We start from the raw sequence: 22,734 nt of genomic DNA, 5'->3' as shown, positions 1-22,734 counted from the left end.
AATCTTTTGGCTTTGATAGATACACTATCATGTCATCTGTAATGATAATTTTAATTATTTATTTCTAATTTTTGTGTGTAATTTTAAAAATCCTGTACAATACATTGGCTACTCCTTCTAATATAATGTGAAATAGTAGAGAAGTTAACAGATAGCTTTCTTATTAACCTTAATGGAAAAGACTTTGTGTTTCTCCAGGAAGAAAGTATCGGTCAATTTTTTAGTTTATCAAATGCATATGCATTTTTAAAAAATAATAAATGAAAGTGAATTTACTTTTTGGAAGGTCTTTTCAGCATCTATGAGAATGAATCCTATCTTTTTTCTCCTTAAATATACTTATATATACATTATAGTAAGGATTTCCTAATGTTTAGCCATCTGTATTCCTCAGGAGAAACAACCCTAATTTAGTCATGATGCCTTACTTCTTATTTTTATTTTTTTAAAAGATTTTATGTATTTATTTGACAGACAGAGATCACAAGTAGGCAGAGAGGCAGGCAGAGGGCAGGGGGGAAGCAGGCTCCCTGCGGGGCTCGATACCAGGACCCCAAGATCATGACCTGAGCCGAAGGCAGAGGCTTAACCCACTGAGCCACCCAGGCGACCCAATGCCTTACTTTTTAGATATACTATTGTAGGGGAGCCTGGGTGGCTCAGGGGAACCTGGTAAGGGCATGAAGGAAAGTAGCCAAGCAGTGGTGGGATTTCAGGGGAAGTCCCAGCCTCACTCAATCCCACAGGGATCTCTGGAGCATAAAGCAGGGATTTTATATATCCACACTGGACAGACATTGACTAAGAGCTGATGGGAGGGAACATCAACTCCCAGGTATTTCTGGTGCCCCATGTGGATAAGGGAGCTGTAAAAGTCAAGGACACACCTCTGAAGCAATCTCAGGGGCTACCAAGGTGAGCCCTTAGCACCAAAACAATAATCTGGGTCATGGCCATACAGAGACGATCAAAGGGATCGAAGGAACGTGGACATGACACTGACCGTGTTCCATGAAGTCATTCCCAGGGGGCGGGGGCAGTGCATCCACCTCAGACACATGTGATATGGAAGAGAAGGCACTTTGGAGGGTCAGGATGTCCCTTCCTGACTACAAGTGGCAGCACTGCTCTGTCTAGTTAAGGACAAGTTTGGAAGACAATCTTTGGAAGCAATGGCAGAAAGTGCTTGTTTAGAGGTGAGTGTGTCAATGACAACCGTAAAGGTGTGTCTTCACCTGATGAGAGGTCCTGTGAGGTAAGAAATGTATTTACCCCATAGAAGGTCGGGAGGAAGTCTGAGCTCAGATCCAAGTCCTTTGATTCAGTGGGCCTTGATACCCCAGTACCCCAGACCCATGGGGAAGGGCTGTGTGCCTTTTTATCTCTGCAGATCCTCTACAAGGCCTCCCTGCATTTAATTGCACTTCCCCCTGTCCTTCAGGCCGGATGCCCACAAGGTTACCTAGACAGTGCTTTCTCCCAGAGTCCTGCAAAACCCTGGAGGGGGCCCTGGAGGGGAGCAGGAGCGGGCAGCTCTGGTACAGGGCACAGGAGCCTGGAATTGGAAGAAAAACTTCTGATTGATTTATTTCATTTAGTATAATACCCTCTAGTTCCATCCATGTTGCTGCAAATGGCAAGATTTCATTCTTTTTGTTTTGTTTTGTTTTGTTTTAAGATTTTATTCATTTGAGGGAGAGTGAGTGAGAGAGATAGGGCACAAGTAGGGGAGAAGGAGAAGCAGACTCTCCACCTAGTAGGGAGCCAAACGACGCCCTGCAAGAGTTCATTCTTTTTGATGGCTGAGTAATATTCCATACTGTGTGTGTGTGTGTGTGTGTGTGTGTGTGTGTGTGTGTGTGTGATATCTATATCTCACATCTTCTTTATCCACTCATCTGGGCTCTTTCCATAGTCTGGACGTCTGGGCTCTTTCCATAGTCTGGCTGTTGTGAACATTGTTGCTATAAATATTGGGGTGCATGTGCCCCTTCAAATCACTATTTCTGTATCCTTTGAATAAATACCTAGTAGTGCAATTGCTGGGTGGTAGGGTAGTTCTGGTTTTAACTTTTTGAGGAACCTCCATCCCGTTTTTCCAGAGTGGCTGCACCAGCTGGCTTTCAAAGTTTCATAAGAGAAGCATAAGTGGGTTCCCCTTTCTCCCCATCTGCGCCAACACCTGTTGCTTCCTGAGTTGTTAATTTTAGCCCTTCTGAGCATGTGATGTGGTATCTCATTGTGGTTTTGATTTGTATTTCTCTGATGCTAGAATGTATTATGGTAAGCAAAATAAGTCAGTAAGAGAAAGAGAAATACCATATGATTTCACTCATACGTAGAATTTAAGAAACAAAACAGATGAACATAGAGGAAGGGAAGGAAAAATAAAATCAGATAAAAACAGAGAGGGAGACAAACCATAAGAGACTCTCAACTCTAGGAAACAAACCGGGGTTTGCTGGAGGGGAGGTGGGTACGGGAATGGGATAACTGGGTGATGGGGATTAAGGAGGGTACGTGATGTAATGACTAGGTGTTTATACAACTGATGAATCCCTAAACTCTACCCTGAAACTAATAATACATTATATGTTAGCTAACTTTAATTTAAATTAAAAAAAAAACCTGCTTCTGATTTACAGTATGACTATGAAGGATGATCGTATCTCTTTGGACTCAGTTTTCTCATCTGTAAGGTGGACACAGTCACTTTGCTCAGGACAACATCCTTCACAGGGCTTTGTAATCCATAAAGTACTGAGGCAGTGAGGGCTCTTAGCTGATTGCTCCTCTGGGTCCTTGGCAGTGCCCTGATAAAAGGCCCTCAAAGACCACCAGCGTTGGGGAACTTGCCGGGGTCATCCAGCCAGTGTCCTGAATTTACAGGTTGGGGGGAAAGTGAATTGGTAAACAGCTAAGATTGCCACTGCATGCTCTTCTTTCCCTGCCTCAAGCAACCTTCAAACGTGGTCCCCCTTGAGGTAGAGGATCTGGTGGTTAGGTGGCCACACCAAGGGTTGGAAGCTCAGACCTAGTCTTCTGTCTGAAGATGGATGGCCACCAGCAGGGTGACACAGAGGATTCCCACTGTGAGGGTGCAGGGGGTCCGTTCCCCACACAAGACCAGAATATTGGGCATTCCAAGCTGAAGCCTGGGTTCTACCACAGATAATTCTTTGTCTGGTCCTTAGTGTACACTTGGTGCCCAGAGAAAGAGCTGGGTGCAGAGAATGGGTTTTGAGTAGAGAATGAATAAAATCACGTGCTTCTCTCCATAAACCCCGAGTATGTCCGTGATTCAGAGTCTGGCCTGGAGGCTGGGAGTCGCTGGGAGCAAAGAGACTCCCTCCTGCAGCTCGATTCCACATACCCCTGGGCTTGTGTTCCCCCTAAGCTGTATACCTAGAATTCAAATTGCTTCTAGGTCTTTCCTTTTGGCAAGGCTAGGTGTCCTTATAGAAAAGGTCAAGTAATTCTGCCAGCTGAATGGGCTAATTTCTATTTCTTCCAGTGGCATCTGAATCTCTGCTTGACTGTAACTCAATTAATATGTGATCAGACTTTTAGTCCTAATGTAGCTCTATAGCAGAACTAACGTACTTTCCTTGAGATTTGCAGACCACTGGTCTTGAGGAGAGAAGGGCCAGACTTTCCCAGAAGATAAGGCCTGACTATATTTGAAAACAGCTCTCGCTGATGCCAGCAAGTCTGTTCAGGGTCACGGTGACATAGGACTAACAGCCTGGGGCACCCTCTTCTCCTGCACGGAGCTCCCCTCCTTTTTTCCCTGCTTTCCTCTTTAAAACCCTCTGGCTGCCCCTGGACTGGGAAGATGGTCTTTGAGACATTTGTCCCCCATTTCTCAGGTTGCCAGCTTTCCAGATAAAGCAGACTCCACTTTCCCACCATCATTTGTCTCTCGAGTATCGATTTTCAAGTGGCAAGCAGCCAAACTTGAGTTCAGAACCAGTCCTCTGTCCAATAGCTCTTGTGACTGTTAGACACCACGGCCTTAACCTCTCACAGAGGAACCCGGTTGAGAAAGGCTCTTAAGGGCTTCAAATATCTCTACCCATATTTGTATCTATATCCATCTCAGATTGAAATTTAAGAAATATCTATTGCCTTGAAGGGTAATGATAATATATGGGCAGACTTTAAACTTTTATCAATTGGTGTATGAAAACTGATGCTCTCTTTCAATTTGCACACATGATTATTTAGGAGGCCAAAAATATATCCAAGCACTCAAATAATCATGATATAATTAATATCCATGTACTTAGTGCTGCATTAAAGTCTCCATGGCATAGGATTGTACAAGTCTATTTCCATAGACTCAACAGATAAGAGTTGGACGAACAGGATGGTTGAGAGAACATTCAAACCTTCTGTAAGTTTCAGAAGATCTATCTAGGAAGAGGTGCATAGGGAAAACCCCAGTAAGAAGGAATCAACCTTGAAGCTCATTTCTAGTGGGAGGAGATCTGACAGCTACTGTTATCCATGAGATCACTGGCAGAGAAGGGTGTGGTTGACCGAACCCTCCCTTATTTTTACCCCATTTCCCAATCTCTATCTTCTGGCTCAATCCAGTAGGTTTCTGTCCTGACACCCACCACCAACTTATCAGCACCAGCCCACCATCTCAAGTGGCCGGCCTCATGGTGGAGGGATCCTCCATTCCCCTTGGAGATTGCTGGCATATTTCAGAGAACCTTTTCCAAATATAAGAAAGGAACATTACAAACCTGGACATGAATGCGTGTCCCCAAGGACTACCATGAATCAGGAAGGCGGGATCAAAACTTAGCTAATGGCTCTTCCTGGCTTCCTTCTTTAGTTCATTCAGTGAATTATTCATTGTTTCATTCATTCACCATGTACTGCGTCAGGTTCCTGAACTAAACAGAGAGATACTGTCTTTCTCTGACAACAGTTGCAGTCTACGTGCCAGTCATTGAGCTGGGTGCTGGGATATATCTTTTTGGTTAAGTTCTCCTGGAAGCAAGACCCTGGGGCAATAGTTTGAGGACAAGTAATTTACTTGGGAGTTGATCGAAGGAACACTATTTAGAGAATAGGTTTGTGAGACCAGGTGGAAGGAAACTGAAAAGGGTGCAGTACTGAGAATATTGCTGGTATGGGCAATTGGAGCTCAATACCATTGGAAAATTCTGGAAGGTAGTATAGAATCTGCCTTGGAATTTCCCATCCAGGGTGAAAAATTGGGGTATTTATCCTCCAGCTCCCATCTGTCACTGGCTGGCATTTAGTTCCCCTGAATTGGGCTGAGAGAAAATCCTCAGGCAGGGTAGCCCAGGTGTTTCTATTAAAGGACACTGGCAGGTACTGGGATGGTGAGCACCCTGAGATTATGGACAGGGCACAGCCAGAGTCAGCGATAAAGCCTAATGGTAAACCACAGCCACAATAATTTGGGCTGGAATCAAGATTTGTTATAAACCTCTGTGTCTTAATCTGCTCAGACTATTATAAGAAAATATCACCGACTGGGTGACTTAAGCAACAGAAATTTATTTCATACAGTTCTGGAGCCTGGGAAGTCCAAAATCATGGCACTGGTTGATTTGACATCTGGCAAGAGCCCTCTTACTCGTTTGTAGATGGACACCTCCTTACTATGTCCTCACATGGCAGAGAGAGCAAGAGTGGGAGAGATAATCTCTCTCATATCTCTTCTTATAACAGCACTAATACCATTCAAGAAGGTTCACCCTCATGACCTAAGCATCTCTCAAAGGCTTCACTTCCTAATACCACCACAACTGGGATTGGGGCTCCAACTGAGGGATTTTGAGGAAAAGCAAACATTCAGCCCATAGCAATACTGTAATGAAGGCATTGTGCTATTGGCCAAAGGACAGACAGGTAGATCAGTGGGGAGTGTGAAAAGAGATTCATGCACATAGAATCAACTGACTTTGGCAAAAGTACGAAGAGAATTCACTGGAGAAAAGAATTGTCTTTTCAGCAAATGATACCAGAACAACTGAACATCCATACATAAAATATGAACCTTGATCCATACTTCACATCATTTATAAAAACTAACTCAAAATCAATCACAGACATAATTGCAAGAATTAGAACTATAGAAAGAAATGTAAGGAGAAAAATCTTTGTGACTTTGGGCTATGCAAAGATTTCTCAAATATGACACCAGAAACATGATGAAGAAGAAAATGATGAGTGGGATCCCATCAAAATTAAAAACTGCTCTTTGAAAACCACTGTTAAGAAAATAAGGACAGGCGGGACGCCTGGGTGGCTCAGTTGGTTAAGCGGCTGCCTTCAGCTCGGGTCATGATCCCAGCGTCCTGGGATCAAGTCCCACATCGGGCTCCTTGCTCAGCGGGGAGCCTGCTTCTCTCTCTGCCTCTGCCTGCCATTCTGTCTGCCTGTGCTCGCTCTCTTTCCCTCTCTCTCTGACAAATAAATAAAATCTTTGAAAAAAAAAAAAGAAAATAAGGACAGGCTACCAATTGGAAAACTATTGGCCAAATGCAGATCTGATAAAGTATTTGTATCTAGAATATATAAAGAACTTCAAAAATCAATAACAAGAAAATGAACAACCCAATAAAAATGGGTAAAAGGTCTGAACAGACAATTCACAGAAGAATATATACAGTGGCAAATAAGCACATGAAGATAATCATTTTATACACTATGTATTTATTAGGATGGCCAAAAGCAAGCAAACAGACACACCACACATACACATACCACACACAACATCAATACCAAGTGTTGTTGCTAATGCACATCAATTAGAGCTCTGATGAGAATCCCCTGCTGATGGAAATGCAAAATGGTACAGCTACTCTGGACATTATTTGGCAGTTTATTAGAGTTAATGTATGTTACCACCTTATCTATCAGTCCTACACTAGATACTACCCAAAAGAAATGTCAACCACATGCACACAAAAACCTATACATAAACACTTATAACAGTTTAATTCATAATCACGAAAAACTGGGAGCACCACCCAAATCCTCCAACTGGGGAATGCATAAACAAACCAGGACGTCTCCGCAAAGGCCCCTTTTAAGCAAACAGGCTTGAGCAGTGGAATCCAGACAGACCCATCAGGCAACCCACCTCAGAATATCCATAGACCCTGAGTAAACAATGCGTTACTTACAACCAGACACAGTTATCAAAAGATGGAAGATTCCATACATGGCCATACTTCTTCATCTTCCCCTCCTTTAAAAGCAGCCCCCACCACTATCCAGTGCCAGACGGTCTCTCCTCTGCTGTCCTGCCCACTGATACCTTGTGGTGTAATTCAGTACTCTTCTATCTCCTTTGCTCAGCTATGGGTGAATTCTTTCACCACCGTACCATCAGCTTCCACCTGCTTATCACCCCACATTTGGGGGCCACCATCTGATCAAGAGAAACCCCATTTAGACACCATAACTTATTGCTGAGCCACAGAACAAACTCCTGGGAATATAGACGTTCTGCTAAGTGTAAGAAGGTTCAACAGGTCATGGCCTGTTCGATCCCACTCATAGAACACTCTCAAAAAGGCAAAATATATAGGGACAGGAAACACATCGATTGTTGCCAAGGGCTGAAGGTGGATCACAGGATCGACTCCAAAGGGTGCATGAGAATTTCAAGAGGGGGATGGAACGGTTCTCTCTCTTGGTTGAGGTGGTGGTTGGGGGGCTGCACGCCTTTGTGACAACTCAGAACCGCACACTAAATTGGGTGACTTTTACAGACCATGTACACACAGTCTGTCCTATTTAGGACCTTATGTTCTCATGGAGAAGCATCTTCATGAACTGGCACTGACCATTCTCAGTGATCATTATGAAGAGAGTGCCAAGGGCAGGGAAACAGGGGAGGGGCTCCCAAATGGGAGAGAGAATCTTATGTCCTCAGGGATCCTACTGAGAGGGGAATAATGCTTAGTGCTTTACCTGGATGATTGTACATCTTCATGATAAGCTAAGTGAGATAATAGGCTTTCTTTTTAAATATCTTTATTTTTATCAAAATGATACATGCAGATAAACTCAAGAGTCACATAATCTCACAAAACTTGTGACAAACAGCTTACCAAGCCTCACACTTCCATGCCCTCCCTCCCATTAGTTATGTGACAGGTTTTCTTATATTAATTTATTTATTTTAGACAGAGAGTATGAGTGAGGGGAGGGGCAGAAGGAGAGGGAGAAGCAGACTTTCCACCGAGCATGGAACCCAATGCAGGGCTCCATCCCGGGGCTCCAGGACCATGACCTGAGCCGAAATCAAGTCAGATGTTCAACGGACTGAGCCACCCAGGCAGCCCATTTTTTAAAAAGCTGTATTTATTTATTTTTTTTATTTGAAAGAGAGAGTTCTGTGATAATTTGGTGAGATCGGGACTCTTAGTTACCTTATTATGAATCTGTGGACCCTCGTCACAGCTGAACTAGGTCATAAACCAAACTACTTTTCCTTTCTGGCACAACTTTTTATTTTTTTTGTCATGAAAAATTGTCAGGTTTTATGTTTGCTTGGTTTTCTACGTACATATCACTTTTCAACCATAAACTCTTTATTGTGTTGTCAAAACCTCCTCCCCATGTTCGTATGTGCCAAATGTGCTGTTAACTTCACCTTTCAGAAGATGAATTTCCTGGAGCCCTGGGGCCCTTTCCGGTCTGAACTGGCCCCCCTGTGTTTCTGGCACTCTGCTGTCACTCTCAGACCTTCTGTCACCACATTGTGGTGGCTCCCTTAATTTTTCCCCTGCATCCTGGCTTCTCTATCCCCTGCATTTTTTTTCTTGGTTACACCTTAATGGGCTTCCTTTTGATATTTGGAAATGTTCCACTTGAACTTCTTGCCACATAGCCAATGCTCAGTTAATGAAAACCTTTGTTATAATTATGAAAGCACAGTGGGGGTAACTTGGGGTGTGGGAAAACTTTTTGAGCACATCAAACAGCACTCCTTGCACTCCTTGCTTATCCAGCCGTCCAGCTGACTGCTGGGAAGAGTCCTATCAGTTCATTTCAAAGAAACGGGCTCAGATGTGGCTTCGCATTCACTTCACTTCCACCCGTCACTAAGGGGTGTGTGTTCACTCTGTTCAATGCCCTTCCACCCCCTTTCTCTCTGATCCTGCTCAATGACCCGGGCAGGTAGCGCTACCCCCACCTCACAGCTGGGAAGTTGGAGGCCCCAAGTGGTTTGGGTTGCTCTCCCCTATCACCAGTCATGCCATTCAGGCTCTTTGAGAAAGACCTGTGGGATTGTCAGAGTGCCCAGAACTCTGGGTATTATGTGGACAAAAGTCCAGTGTCGGCAGGCGAAGGCGTCACCTGAAGTCTGGGAGAGGGAGTGACCCTGGGTAATTGGCAGCCAGTCCAGGAGTGTGGGAAGGTCAAGGCACACAGAGAGGCTCCTTTGTAATGACTTCCAGTTCTGGCCTGTACATTCCCCTCCAGAACCCTGGCCAACTCCACCGCAAAGGCCCAAGGCAGGTGCTTCCAGAATGGTCTCCTGATGAGCCTGCGGACACCTCCCCCTCCAAGTTCCATGCGTCCCTCCCCAGGCTCCTGCCATCAATACTCTGGGTGGTGGAGTTACTGTCCTCCCCTGAATTTCCGGCTTAGGACAGAACAGCGGGGAGGGCCCAAGGCACATCTATAGGAACCACACCCTCCGTGGAAGGTATAAAGGGAAAGGCTGGCACTGGCCACCAACCCCTACCTGCTGTGACGATGAAACCCGGCAGCATCCTCCCCTTCATGGTGCTCCTTGCCCTCCAAATCCTCACATCCTGGGCTGTGGAAGATGCTAGCAAAGGTGAGTTGGAGTCTCTCTGGACATACCAGGGTCCCTGATGGCTCAGCGTGGTGGTACCTTCTTCTTCTTAGTCCAGGAGCTGACCTTGAAGTCACCTTTCCCATGGTCTGGCCCATGGCCCCTAATTTCAGGCACCTCTCTGAGGACTTCAGCTAAGAGTTCCTGAGCATCCAGAAACCCACCTTTCCCCAGTGGACCCGATAATCCCAGCCCCTGTATCGCTTGTCATTGTCTCTCTGCAACTCCTTCTCTGGTCTTTGCTCCATCACATTATTTGGGTCTCTGTTTCATTTTCCAAAATGTTCTCTTTTACTCTTACTGTTTCTTTTTTAATGGTCACTCTGTCTCAATTTACTTGCCAGTTGATCTGCAATCTGTCCTGATGAGTTGCCTCTCCTACTACCGAGGTCCCTCTCCACCTCCTTCACAGTGAACGGTGGGCCAGGAGCACCTGACCATGAGCTCTGTCCAACCATGTACTGGAGCTGGCTTATACTATTCACAACAGCTGAAGGTCACACTCTCAAGACTTTTGAGAGCCAGTGAACATCACGTTGGTAGCCTGGAATCAGCCACAGTGGCGATATTTACACCACGGAAATTGGCAAATGCCCAAAGGCTTCTCTAAAAACGTTTGCCAGCACCCCACCATCTATACCTTCTTTCTTGCATTGACTCCCTCTTGGTTGAGTGGCTGGCTGAGCCCAGCACCGCCCCACACCTGCCTTCAGCCTGGGACCCCAACAGCTCCCTTTCTTCCTTTGGGGTCGGCTGCCCAAGTTCGGTTTTTCTCCCCTCCTGGGAAGCTGGTTCCTTGTCCAGGATTGTGGTTGTGACTCAGAATCAGCTTCCTCTTCCTCCCTTGTTCTCACCCTTAGAAAAAGCCAAGCACGGAGCCTGCCCCTTCACACCTCCTGTGATGTGCCTTGTGTTTGAACCCCCTCAGTGCCAGAGCGACTGGCAGTGTCCAAAGGAGCAGAAATGCTGTCGTGAATATTGTGGCATCAAATGTGTGGATCCTGTAGACCCATCAAAGCCCGGTGAGGCAACACAGCCCGGGAAGAGGGGACCAGGGAGATTTTAGCTTAAGGACACATATCTTGGAGAAGTAGCGGGAGATCCCCAAAACTGGGCTGGAGGGTGGGGCCGAACCACGGTTGACTGACTCCTGTTCTCGGTGAGTCAGTCCATGAACTGGTGAGCTAGTCAATGAGTTAGCCACTCATTCAGCTACTGAGTCACTCTGTCTGTTGGACACTTATAACACTGGTTGGGGTCCCCTTAGTGGAACATGCGCTCCATCAGGACACACACTGGCCTCAGTTTGGCTGCAAGGTAGAGAGGAAGTGATTGGCACGTACGAGTTAGAGATGGGGTAGGAGGTGGGGTGCTGTCTAGGGGGTAAGCCTCTGAGTTGTGTTCCCATTCTCACCAGTTAAGGTCAATCCTGGGAAATGTCCAGTGGTCACTGACCAGTGCAAGAGGCCCAACCCCAGGGACTTCTGCCTGAATGACGGCCACTGCCTTCACAGTCTCAAGTGCTGCAAGGGGGTGTGTGGGAATTCCTGTGTTGAGCCAGTGGTACAGAGCCACATCCCCAGTGTCCTATCAGGGTGCCACGCTGTGTGAATGAGGAAGTTGCTTGGAATCTCCCTTTACACTACTTGTCCCCCACCCAAGTAGATCCACTGTCCGTCAACACCATTCACCACCAGTTTCCTAAGCAAGTGTTTCCCAGGGTCAGGTGTGAGTGACTGCTAGTGCTGGGCCCTGGGAGGGCCAGAAGAAAGGAACCATGATATAAGAGGCGAGAATTTTATCTTTTCACATCACCTCTGCCTCTGAGCCATGTGGGACTATGAGCAACTGACTGCACCTTCCTTAGCCTCCGTGTCCCCAGCTGTAAAATGGACACAAGTATATCCACCGAGATACTAAATGTAAAAGCAAAGTGCTGTGTGCATGGGGAGAGTGTTGCTGTGGTGATGGCCTTGATTGGCTAGGTTGTCTGGAACCGCAGGAAACTCCAGTACTGTTTTGACTATTCTAGCCCCGTGTTCTCTCTCTTCTTATCCCAAGGGATGTAGGGCCCACTGACAGGGGACCCTCTGGCTGGGAGGAAAGTAAAGGTCCCTGGGATTGTTCCTCTGGTGAGGCTCTGTTTTATTTTCTTTCCGCAGATGTATTCTTGCCAGTTCAACAAGATTAGGACTTCCCGGTACGTGTGGTCTGAGGATTCCTTTGTTCCCCAAGCCCAAGAAAAATGAAAGTGTCTTGATGCAGGTGTGGCTCCGTGACGAACACCTCCAGGGTGCTAAGGTTGGGTCTGTTTTATCCGTGCATGCCCAGCGTCCCACGTGAGGCTTGGCACACGGGAGGAAATGACAGTTTGTTAGTGAATAAATAAAGACCCAATGTTTTCTCTGCATTTCCATCTTCCTTGATTCATTGCATCTGGTCTAGGATAGGAGGGGTGGGTGAAGAATGACATGTGTGCATGTATGGGGTTTCTCTCCTAAGCTAGGAAGTGGAAAAAAAGAACATTTCAGAGCCAAGCAGATACGGTTTTGAATCCTGAGTCTGTAGAGTACTGGCTCTGTAATTTGGGACACATTTGTGGGACTTTGTCCCACTGAGCCTCAGTTTTGCAGAATAGCAGTATGAAGTCCGTGCAGTTGAGGATGAGAGGCATATCGTGTGAACTGACGAGCCCGAAGACTGTCACCTGGTGACAGGAAGAGGTGAAAAGCTGCTTGAGAATGGTGAGGTCCCCCGGCACCTCACCTGCACTCCCAACCTGGCTGCAGGGATCCCTGAGTCAGGGTTAAATCCATCAGGTAGAGAATGAGAGGCTCCTCATCTGGAAAAACTGAACTACTCCAAGGAAAGATCCTGCAGTGAGAGACAGATGGCATTAAAGATAACTAATCTTAGCGATCACCAGTACCCGTGGTGTCTGTTTTTCCCTGATCACCAGTACCAGTACCAGTACCCATGGTGTCTGCTTTTCCCTGATCACCAGTACCCGTGGTGTCTGCTTTTCCCTGGGCATGTGGCTAGGCTGAGTTGTTCACCTCCCTTTTCAACTGAGTGTAGTTGGTTGTACGCTCTGGTCAGTGAAATGGGAGTGGGAGTGATGTGTTCCATTCTAGATCTGGCCTATAAAACTCCCTCAGCATCTGCGGGTGCCATGGAGAGGACATCAAGGACCTGGAGGAAGGAGCCTCAGGTTCTGAATTTCTGGGTGGGTCCCAGCCATCCTCTGCACTTGCTGGGGACTATGCCATAAACAAAACAACCCATGTGTACTGAGTTAAGGCACTGAGATTTGGAAATCGTGTGTGACATGAATGGTACAGTTCCTGACCACTGTTTGGAGTCCAATGTCAGCCCAGTTGATGGCCTTGCTCCATTTCTTGCCTTTGGGTTCTTCATGATGCCTCATTTCATCATGGATTCCCTATGACAAGGTTTCTAGTCCATCTCTGGGTGGGGTTGGGGGTGGGAAATAAAGTGAGAAGATTCTGAAACCTCAGTTTTCCTCTCTCTGGCCAGATGGTCAGTTGCAGGTGAAAAAGTTCCCTGATGCTAGTTTATGTGCAATAGACCCTGACCAGGGTTAGACCTTCTCACCCAGGCATTTCCATCTGTAGCTCCGCCAGAGCTGCTGGAGGAGAGGCTGGTTCTCACCTCCTTGCTCTCTTAGACTGCACAGTGATGTCCCTGCCCCTGCTCTGGGTGCCAGGCCTTTGGGGTATCCCTGCAGATCATTCCAGAACTCTGGAAGATTCCCTAGATGTTCCTTCCTTCCCAGCTCTCCCCCTTCTCTTTGAATCTTTTTCCTTCATTATGCAACTCCCTTCCCTGTACCTCTACTTCCCCTTTTCCTGGAATGTGCCAGCCCTTCACTACAGGAATACCGCATATCAGTACATTATCTGCACTTCTGGCTTTTGGTGGGGCTGTGGGGGACTCAAATTTCAGTGTCTGTGGATTCTGTGTGGTGGTGCAGTGATGGTCTGGAAGAGGGGAGGGAGAAAGCAATCTTTTGGATGGTGGTTAAAGGGAAAAGGTGGCAGTCTTCCACTCTGGCTCAAGCTTACTCTCAGCCAGCTTATCTGAACTCCAATATCTGGACCACAAGATTAATCTTTCCCTGCAAGTCTCTCAGGGTTTTTATGAATCTGATCTTATTACATGGGGTCTATTCATTCTGACCTTATTGTGTTAAGAGAGCATCTGGCCCTCCCCGACTCTGGCTACATTTTGAACTTGACCTACACTGACTGACAGCTCTGTACACAAGTCACTTCTTGCCTGTCCCTTGGTTTTTTCCATTCTTAAGAAAAGGATGGAGAAAATACTCTCTCATCCTGACTCTTTTCAAATAGATCTCCCTTTGTGGAAGTTAGCTTGACTCAGTCTCTCGAAGTACAGGCCGCAGGGGCATTGGGAAATCACCTGGCCAACCTTCAGGAACAGTGGTTGTCCCCAGCTTGGCTGTTGATTCAGCGTTGACACTGGGCATGACCTCTCATTTGTGTAATGAAGCGATGGTTCAGCCGACTTCCAGTGTCCCACTTTGTTCTGCTGTTTTACAAACTAATGACTCAGAGGTTACTTTTGAAGGAAAGCCCTGGAAGGAAAACCTCATCCTGTTCTAGGAACTCCCTGAAGTCCATGAACTCCCTCCATCTCTTGGCCTTGCCTTAGCTTCATCTTCTCTGGTGGCTGCAACCACCTTCCAGAGCACCTGCTTGCCTGCTGATTGTGACTCCGGAGTGACCCAGTCAGCCACAACTAGAAAGTCAGAGACCATCGGTCTAGTAACAACTTCTTAGAGTACAGATGGGGAAACTGAGGTCCAAGGAGACAATGTGCCCAAGATCCTTATAACAAGTCAGTGGTGGGACTCAAAGCCCTGCATTCTTTTTCTTTATTTTCAGGTTTATGTTTTTCAGATGCTATAGTGGTTGCTCTGGTGTGCTGTCCAGATCCTCCCACAGGACTGAGGCACCCAGGCCTTCGGGCACTGAGAGGCTTGGCGGCTGACGCTCACAGCTGAGTCCATCCCTGGGAATTTCCCCGACCAGAGGGAGGTGCTATGTCTGAGGGACACCCCCTTCCCGGGCAACCTGGGGAACCTGTATCCGCTGACTGGTGGATGTTGGGGCACAAAGGCCAAGCTCCCCAGTTCAATTAGGGACATCTCTTGAAGGGGCCCTGCCACTCCCGAGGTCTTGGTGGAATTGGCCGAGGCTTTGTTGTAACTGTGTCCCACATCCGCTTCTCCTACACAACCAGCCTCTTGTAACTCTCACGGCTGTTCCTCTCCGAATACTCCCCAGGAAACCTCTTGCACATAAATCACTGCCTCGGACCCATTTCCCAGAGCATCTGACCTAAAGAAGATAGTAAAAAAGACCATCCAATAAAGACGTTTACCCAAAATATACAAAGAACTCTTTAAAAATCAACAAGAAAACAACTCAGTTAAAAAATAGGCCAAAGACCTGAACAGACATGTCACCAAAGACCATATACAGATGGCAAATAAGCACAAGAAAAGATCCTCCACATCCTATGGCGTCAGGGGAATGCAAATAAAAATGGGATACTCTAGACACCTGTAAGCATGGCTGAAATCTGGGACACTGACCACAGCAAGTGCTGGTGAGGATGTGGAGCGATGGGACCTCTCATGCATCCCTGTCTGGGGGGGAAGGTGTGCCTTGTTCTTTCTGATTCAAGTGCATTTTTCCTTGATTGTGATTAAACCTGATATACAATTTCAAATATTTCTTTAATTTTTTAGAGGAGGGAGGGGTAGAGGGAGAGAAAGAGAGAGAGAGAATCTCAAGCAGGCTCCACACCCAGCCCATGAGTCCAAGCAGGGCTTGATCTCATGACCCTGAGATCATGACCTGAGCCAAAACCAAGAACTGGATACTTAATGAACTGAGCCATCCAAGTGCCCTTGATATACAATTTTAGATTTTTTTTTTTTTGGTTTACATTATAACACAATCTCCCAGTGTTATACAAACTTCATAAGTGTCTTGATCTTCATGACAGCAGAGGTCATGTCCATCTGCTCTATGAACGTTTGCACAGCACATACTTGGATGGACAGGAAAAGTCTGGTTCAGCTGAACTCAGCTAATGGCCACATGGTTGCTCATTTCAAGGCTATGTCATCATTTCTATAACTCCACAGGACAAACACTTTGTTCCAGTCCTTGATTTCTATTGTAGATTACATGCCTATGTCAATCTTTGTACGTGAATCATTTTTGTCTTTATTTCAGATTTTTCTGCTAGGACCGATGTCTAGAAGTGGAATGTACTGGGTCAAAGTGTTTAGATATTTTTAAGGCTGTCAACACAAATCATTCTCTCTGTCCACTCCCTTCAAAGCCTTTATGAAAATCAAATGAGACAGAGGATATAAATGATCGTGTTAGGTGCTTATGGGGGTGCTTGGAGACAGTCAGCCCTCAGAAATTTTGCCCACCTTTGAACAAGAGACATATCACACTTACATACAGAGACGCACAAGCGTGCCTATAAACATCCAGAACTGTAATACAAATGCACCCATTTTCTTGGTACAGACCTTCTTGCCTACATCTCCTGAGCATCTACAAACAGGCATGATAGGCTGTTAAATACTAATGTGCACCAGAACCTTAAATGCAGATTTGGAGGCAGTGGGTCATGGATGGGGCCCGAGCTACCATATGTCTCAAGCTCTCAGGTATCCCGATGCTGCCAGCCTGGGGACCACCGCTTAGGTGGCAAGCAGGTATAGAACAAAGACACAACAGGCACAAAGAAACACACACATACACATAAATTAAAACCCCCATATGGGCACTAATTTAAAATGTCTCAGAAATGCACTAGGAAACAGGACTCGGACTTCCAAGGGCAGGGATCCACGCTTGATGGAAACAATCTGTTAGCACCTACCTAGAACCCAAGAAAAGCTATGCTCTGTGAGCTCATTGAGACTGCACTGAAATCCCACTGGTCCTTGCCAAGAGAGGAGGGAACAGATAAAGCGATGGCCAGTGTTCAGTAGTGCCAGTGTAGGGTGGGACAGAGAAGGACAGGACAATCAGGACATTCTCTCCCTGAAGTAGGTGCTATCCCCACAAATGGGGCTTGGATTCCTCCTGAAATGCCAGATCCAACCTCTTTGGAACCTGGCAGCCTTCCCTTTCTCAGTACCATGTCTGAAACAGCAACAAGCTCACCAGCTGCCCCCAAGTCAGAAAGCCTGGGGGTGTCAGAAGGGGCACTTGGCACTGTAGCTCTGGTTCTGTCCCACTCGTGATGTCCTGTGAACATGTGGGCAGGACCCTGCCCTTTTCTGAGCCCTGGTCTGTCCACCTCTGCACCAGGGTGAGACCCATCACCAGCCCTTATCCATTTCTTTTTTTTTTTAGATTTTATTTATTTATTTGACAGAGAGAGATCACAAATAGGCAGAGAGGCAGGCAGAGAGAGAGGAGGAAGCAGGCTCCCTGATGAGCAGAGAGCCTGATGCGGGGCTCGATCCCAGGACCCTGGGATCATGACCTGAGCAGAGGCAGAGGCTTAACCCACTGAGCCACCCAGGCGCCCCTCCTTATCCATTTCTTACTTCCATTCTCTCACGCCCAACTCAGACACTCTGCACCTTTGTGTTTCATTCAGTTGAGAGCCCAGGGATCATTTAGTCCAGTCTCCGCAGTGTATTCACAGGGAAACTGAGGACCTAAAAGGAGAAAGCGCCGGTCCCCACTTTTGGAACCTGCGTCCCTTCTCTCAGTTGACCTTGTAGCCCCAGCCGGTGAGTTCCCCTAACGTGAGTTTGTCTAAGGAAGAAGCCAGCTCCAGATCAGCTCCTTTTTATGACCCTGAAACAACTTCTCACAAGACAGAACCCATTCAGGCTCTTGAGAGAATGTGTTCTCTTCGAGGGGGTGTGTCTGCCTGCTTCTGAGATTTTACCATATTTTTCCCGCCAGTTTTTTCACTGAGTAGCTTCTTATTTCCAATACTTCCAATGTATAGACCTGGCATATAATTTGCCAATATACTCATAACCCCTAGGTATATTTAACTAACCTGTTGTAAAATACGGCCCAGGGAGAAAAGTGCCTAAAACATAAAACATGCAAATGTAATGAATGGTTGTAAAGCAAATCCCATGTAAACACCACTCAGATCAAGATGAAAAAAAGTTTGCTGTGACTTAGAAACATGTTCCCAGCCATAGCCCCCTTTCTCAGGCAAAGGGAACCAGTAAGCCGATTTCTGGGGTAATCACTTGTTTGCTTTTAGTTATACGTTTAACTTTATATAAATGTTTTCAAGGCAGTTGTATGCTTTCACTCATCATTATGCTGTGAAGTCCATTCAGGTTGTTGAGCGTAGCTGTGTACTGTTCATTTACATTTACAACCAATTGTAGGAATACACCACACTTTTTCCAACATTCTAGAGCATACTGATGGACAACCGGGTTGTTTGCAGATTTGGGCTATTTTGGATGACGCTACTATGAACATTTCCGTACCTGTCTCTTGCTCACATGTAAATGCATTAGTAGTGGGGTTTGTTGCATCAGAAATGATGAGCTTTCTCAAATTTATGAGATCACAACCAGTTGCTTTCCAAAGAATTGCCCCAGCTCACTCTCTCACCAGCAGTGGATGGGTCTTCCTGTTGTTCCTCGTCCTTGTAAAAAAACAACTCAGTGTTACCAAACAATTCAGTGTTGGCCGATTTGGTGGATACAGAGTAGTGTCTCGTTTTTGGTTCTAATTTGCATTTCCCTGAGCAGTAAATAAGGCTGTCGGCTTCTAGGATGTTTATTGGACGTTTGCATTTCATTTTTGTGCATGAGGAGGCTATTTCTGTATTTGGTAGATCTTTCTACTAGACCAATCATTCCTGACATTTATTTGTAGGAATTCTTTCTATATATTCTGCTTGCAAGTATCTTCCCCAACCTGCGGTTTTCATTTTCTTACAGTATCTTTTGTCAAACAGAAATTTTAATTTATTGTAGTTAAACTTATCTTTTTCTAAAGGGGAACCTTCTTACACTGTTGGTGGAAATGCAAACTGGTGCAGTTACTCTGGAAAACAGAGTGGAGATTCCTCAAAAATTTAAAAATAGAACTACCCTACCTCCCAGCAATTGCACTGCTAGGTATTTATCCAAAGGACACAAAAATACAGATTCGAAGGGACACATGCTCCCTAATGTTTATGGCAACAGTATCAACAATAACCAAACTATGGAGAGAGCCCAAATGTCCTTTGGCTGATGAATGGATAAAGAAGAGGTGGTGTATATATACAATGAAATGTTACTCAGCCATCAAAAGAATGAAATCTTGCCATTTGCACAATGTGGATGAAACTAGAGTGTATTGTGCTAAGCAAAATAAGTCAGAGAAAGAGAAATACCATATGATGTCACCCGCATGTGGAATTTAGGAAACAAAACAGAGGAACAGGAGAAAGGGGAAGAAAGAGAGGGAAGCAAACCCCAAAAGTCTCTCAATGACAGAGAACAAACTGAGGGTTGATGGAGGGCGGTGGGTGAGGGATGGGCTGGATGGGTGACTTGCTGTAATTAGAACTGGGTGTTACCTGTAACGCATCACCAAATTCTACACCTGATGCCAATTTTACCATATATGTTAACTACCTAGAATTTAAATAGAAACTTGAAATTTTAAAAAAAATCTTTCTCTAGACTGAAGTCATGAGAATATTATCCTCTGTTACATTTTTAAAATCTTTATGGTTTTGCTTTTTATATTAAATCTACAACCAGTTGGAACTGATTTTACACGTGATGAGGACTAGTGATCAGGTTTCTCTTCTTTTTCTTTTTTAAAAATACAGATATGGGGCACCTGGGTGGCTCTGTCAGCTAAGCATCTGACTCTTGATCTCAGCTCGGGTCTTGATCTCAGGGTCATGAGTTCAAGCCCTGAGTTGGGTTCCATATTGGGTGTGGAGCCTGCTTAAAAAAAAAAAATACGGAATATGGATATTTGTCCCAGTGACATTTATTGAAGAGTCTCTCTTTCCCCCTACTGGTTTGCAAAATAACCTGTGACATAAATCAACTTCCTGCATATATATATAGGGCACTATTTGGGGGTTGTTTATCCTATTCTGTTTTTGCTGTTTTCCAACGTATTGATTCTCAGTTGCAAGTCCATCCTTTATTGCTGGCTTGGAATATGAGAACGTATCTCCCTTGCCAGCTGGTGCAGGGTTCATCTTTGTCAGTATCAGGTGCAGGACAGGCATTGGAGGAAGAAAGCTCTTCTCTTCTGCTACAGATGTGTTTTCCTTTTTCTTGCTTCTACACTGCTGCCTGGTGTGTGTGTGTGTGTGTGTGTGTGTGTGTGTGTGTGTGTGTGGTGTTACTGGACAGAGAGCTGATTCCGAACTCAGGTTTGGCTGCCTGTGACTCAAAAATCAATAGTTGAGAGATGAGTGATGGTGAGAAAGGAAAGATTGCTTTATTCAGGAAGCTGGCAACCTGGGTAGATGGTGGACTAACCTCTCAAAGACCATTTTCCCCATTCAGGGGAAGCCGGAGGGTTGTAAAGGGCAAGGTGTGGAAAGGGAGGAAACGCAGGTGCCCAGCGGAGAGTCCTATGTCGATGTGACCTTGAACGGACTTGTTGGCATTGGCGACAGCCGCTTTTGAATGTGGTCAGGCCTTATCTTCTGGGAAAGTCTGGTCCTTCACTCCTCAAGGCCAGTAGTCTGCAAATCTCAAGGAAAGTTAGTTTTACTACAGACCGAGGGACTTAGCTGAAGCAGCAGGAGCGTGATAAACTTGAAGCAAGTTGACCCTTCAGACCCCTTGGAGTGCTGTCACAGCACCGCCCATGGAGTTCCTCCACAGGTGCATTCAGTGGAACCCCACACAGGCAGCTGCTAGAAGACTTCCTAGGATAACCCTGCAGACTTCCTAAGCATGAGTCCTGCAGGTGCCCAAGCTTGTTTCCTGGTGACTTGCTGGTTACCGCTTCCCAGTTTAGTCTAAGAACACCCCCAGCAGGCAGCTTCTCAGAGCATTTCTCCAGCTCCCCAGCAAGCGTCTGCCTAGGACTGTGCACCAGCTCTGGTCTGGGACAACCCAGCCAACCTGTCTGCCAACCACCCCTCTCTAGTGAGTCTGAATCCTAACCTTGGAGAGGAGTCACTCTCCCGAAAATGTGTTCCTTCCTTGACTACCCTTCCTTAGCTCTAGGGTTTTCTTTAGCCTACTCTTTCTTTCCCTTTTAGTTAATTCCCTGTAACTATTAATAATAGTCATATTCAGTGTGTCCTGTTTACATCACTGTGTTCTTTCCATCTTCTCACTGGATGCTAATATACTATTGGTCTGAGTCCAATCATGGCCAATATCACAATATTTTACTTACTCTAACTTTATAAAAATCTTAATAGCTTGTAGAGTAAGTATTTCTGCCTTATTCTTATATTCTTCTTCAAGGATATATCTTTGCTATTCTTGTCCCTTGGCTTTTCCAAGTGAACTTTTAAAAAAGATTTTACTTATTTATTTGACAGAGAGAGAGATCACAAGTAGGCAGTGAGGCAGGCAGGAAGAGAAAGGGGGAAGCAGGCTCCCTGCTGAGCAGAGAGCCTGATGTGGGGCTCGATCCCAGGACCCTGGGATCATGACCTGAACCGAAGGCAGAGGCTTTAACCCACTGAGGCACCCAGGTGCCCCCCAAATGAATTTTTAAAACAGCTTCTGCAAGATGTGTACACTGACATGCAAACATGTCAACAAACTGTTGGGATTTGGATTGCGATTGCATTGACTCTACAAATAAATGTGGGCAGAAAGTACAACTTTACATTATTAGAGTTTCCAATCTATGAATATAGTATAGCTCTCTTTCTACTTAAATCTTCTTTAATTTTCTACATTTTCTACATAAAGATCATGAACTTCTTAGTTTTATTCTCTATTCATTTGATTTTTTTCTGTTACTGTAAGAAGTTTCATCTTCAATTTTTTCTTGCTGGAATATAGAAATATAAGGAATTTTTTCAATACTTGATTTTTTTAAAATATTGATTTTATACTCAGGGACCTTAATAAACTTCCCAGTTAATTTTAATAATTTATCTGTAGGTATTTTTGGGGTTTTTTTCATTATCATTTTGGATATGACAGCTTTATTTCTTTTTCCTTCTCAGTTCTTATAACTCTAGTTTTGTTTACTTGTCCTAATGTACTGGCTGAACTTGGGACACAGTGTTGAAAGAATTGGTGATAACAGGAAACTCTGTTGTGTTTTTGCTTTCAAAAAAAGAAAACCAACTCTTCAACATTTTGCCTTTAAGTATGATGGCTGTCAGGTTTCTAACAGATACCTTTTATCAGCTTAAGTTTCCATCTGTTCCTAGTTTGCTAAGAGGTTTTTTTTTTTCCTTTTAGATTGATTTATTTACCTTTGAGAGAGAGAGGGAGAGAGAATGCTAGTGGGGGAAGGGGCAGAAGGAAAGAGAATCTTCAAACTGACTCCCTGATGAGCAGAGGCTGATCTGGGGTTTGCTAGATCCTACCACCCATAAGGTTGCGACCTGAGTGGAAACCAAGAGTGGGACATTTAACTGACTGAGCCACCCAGGCACCTCTGGTTTGCTTAGAGTTTTGAGTTGGATGGCCACTGAATTTTTAAATTTTATTTTATTTTTTCGGTGTTCCAAGATTCATTGTTTAGGCACCACACGCAGTGCTCCATGCAATCCATGCCCTCCTTAATACCCACCACTAGGCTCACCTAACCCCCCACTGCCCTCCCCTCCAAAACCCTCAGTTTGTTTCTCAGAGTCCACAGTCT

General features: G+C 45.3%; 1 protein-coding gene across 1 annotated transcript; it reads left to right on the top strand.

The window, feature by feature from the left end:
- Window positions 1–9,762: 9,762 nt before the first annotated feature.
- WFDC12 (WAP four-disulfide core domain 12) lies at window positions 9,763–12,181 on the top strand. Its single transcript, XM_032838590.1, has 4 exons — window positions 9,763–9,847; window positions 10,726–10,887; window positions 11,283–11,428; window positions 12,024–12,181. The coding sequence occupies exons 1-4, from the start codon at window positions 9,763–9,765 to the stop codon at window positions 12,054–12,056; spliced, it is 426 nt and encodes a 141-aa protein (XP_032694481.1). The 3' UTR covers window positions 12,057–12,181.
- Window positions 12,182–22,734: the final 10,553 nt, after the last annotated feature.

Source organism: Lontra canadensis, unplaced genomic scaffold, assembly GCF_010015895.1.
Source record: "Lontra canadensis isolate GAN:19392208 unplaced genomic scaffold, GSC_riverotter_1.0 scaffold105, whole genome shotgun sequence".
Classification (NCBI taxonomy): domain Eukaryota; kingdom Metazoa; phylum Chordata; class Mammalia; order Carnivora; family Mustelidae; genus Lontra; species Lontra canadensis.
The sequence above is the reverse complement of the archived record's forward strand: the minus strand, read 5'-3'. Positions and strand labels throughout refer to the sequence as shown.

What these genes read in the sequence shown, in the direction of transcription:
- WFDC12 (XM_032838590.1), top strand. Translation starts at nt 9,763, where the DNA reads ATGAAACCCGGCAGCATCCTCCCCTTCATGGTGCTCCTTGCCCTCCAA. An exon ending in TGTGGAAGATGCTAGCAAAG is followed by an intron (nt 9,848 to 10,725) that starts GTGAGTTGGAGT and finishes TCTCACCCTTAG; the next exon opens with AAAAAGCCAAGCACGGAGCC. An exon ending in ATTCCTGTGTTGAGCCAGTG is followed by an intron (nt 11,429 to 12,023) that starts GTACAGAGCCAC and finishes TATTTTCTTTCC; the next exon opens with GCAGATGTATTCTTGCCAGT.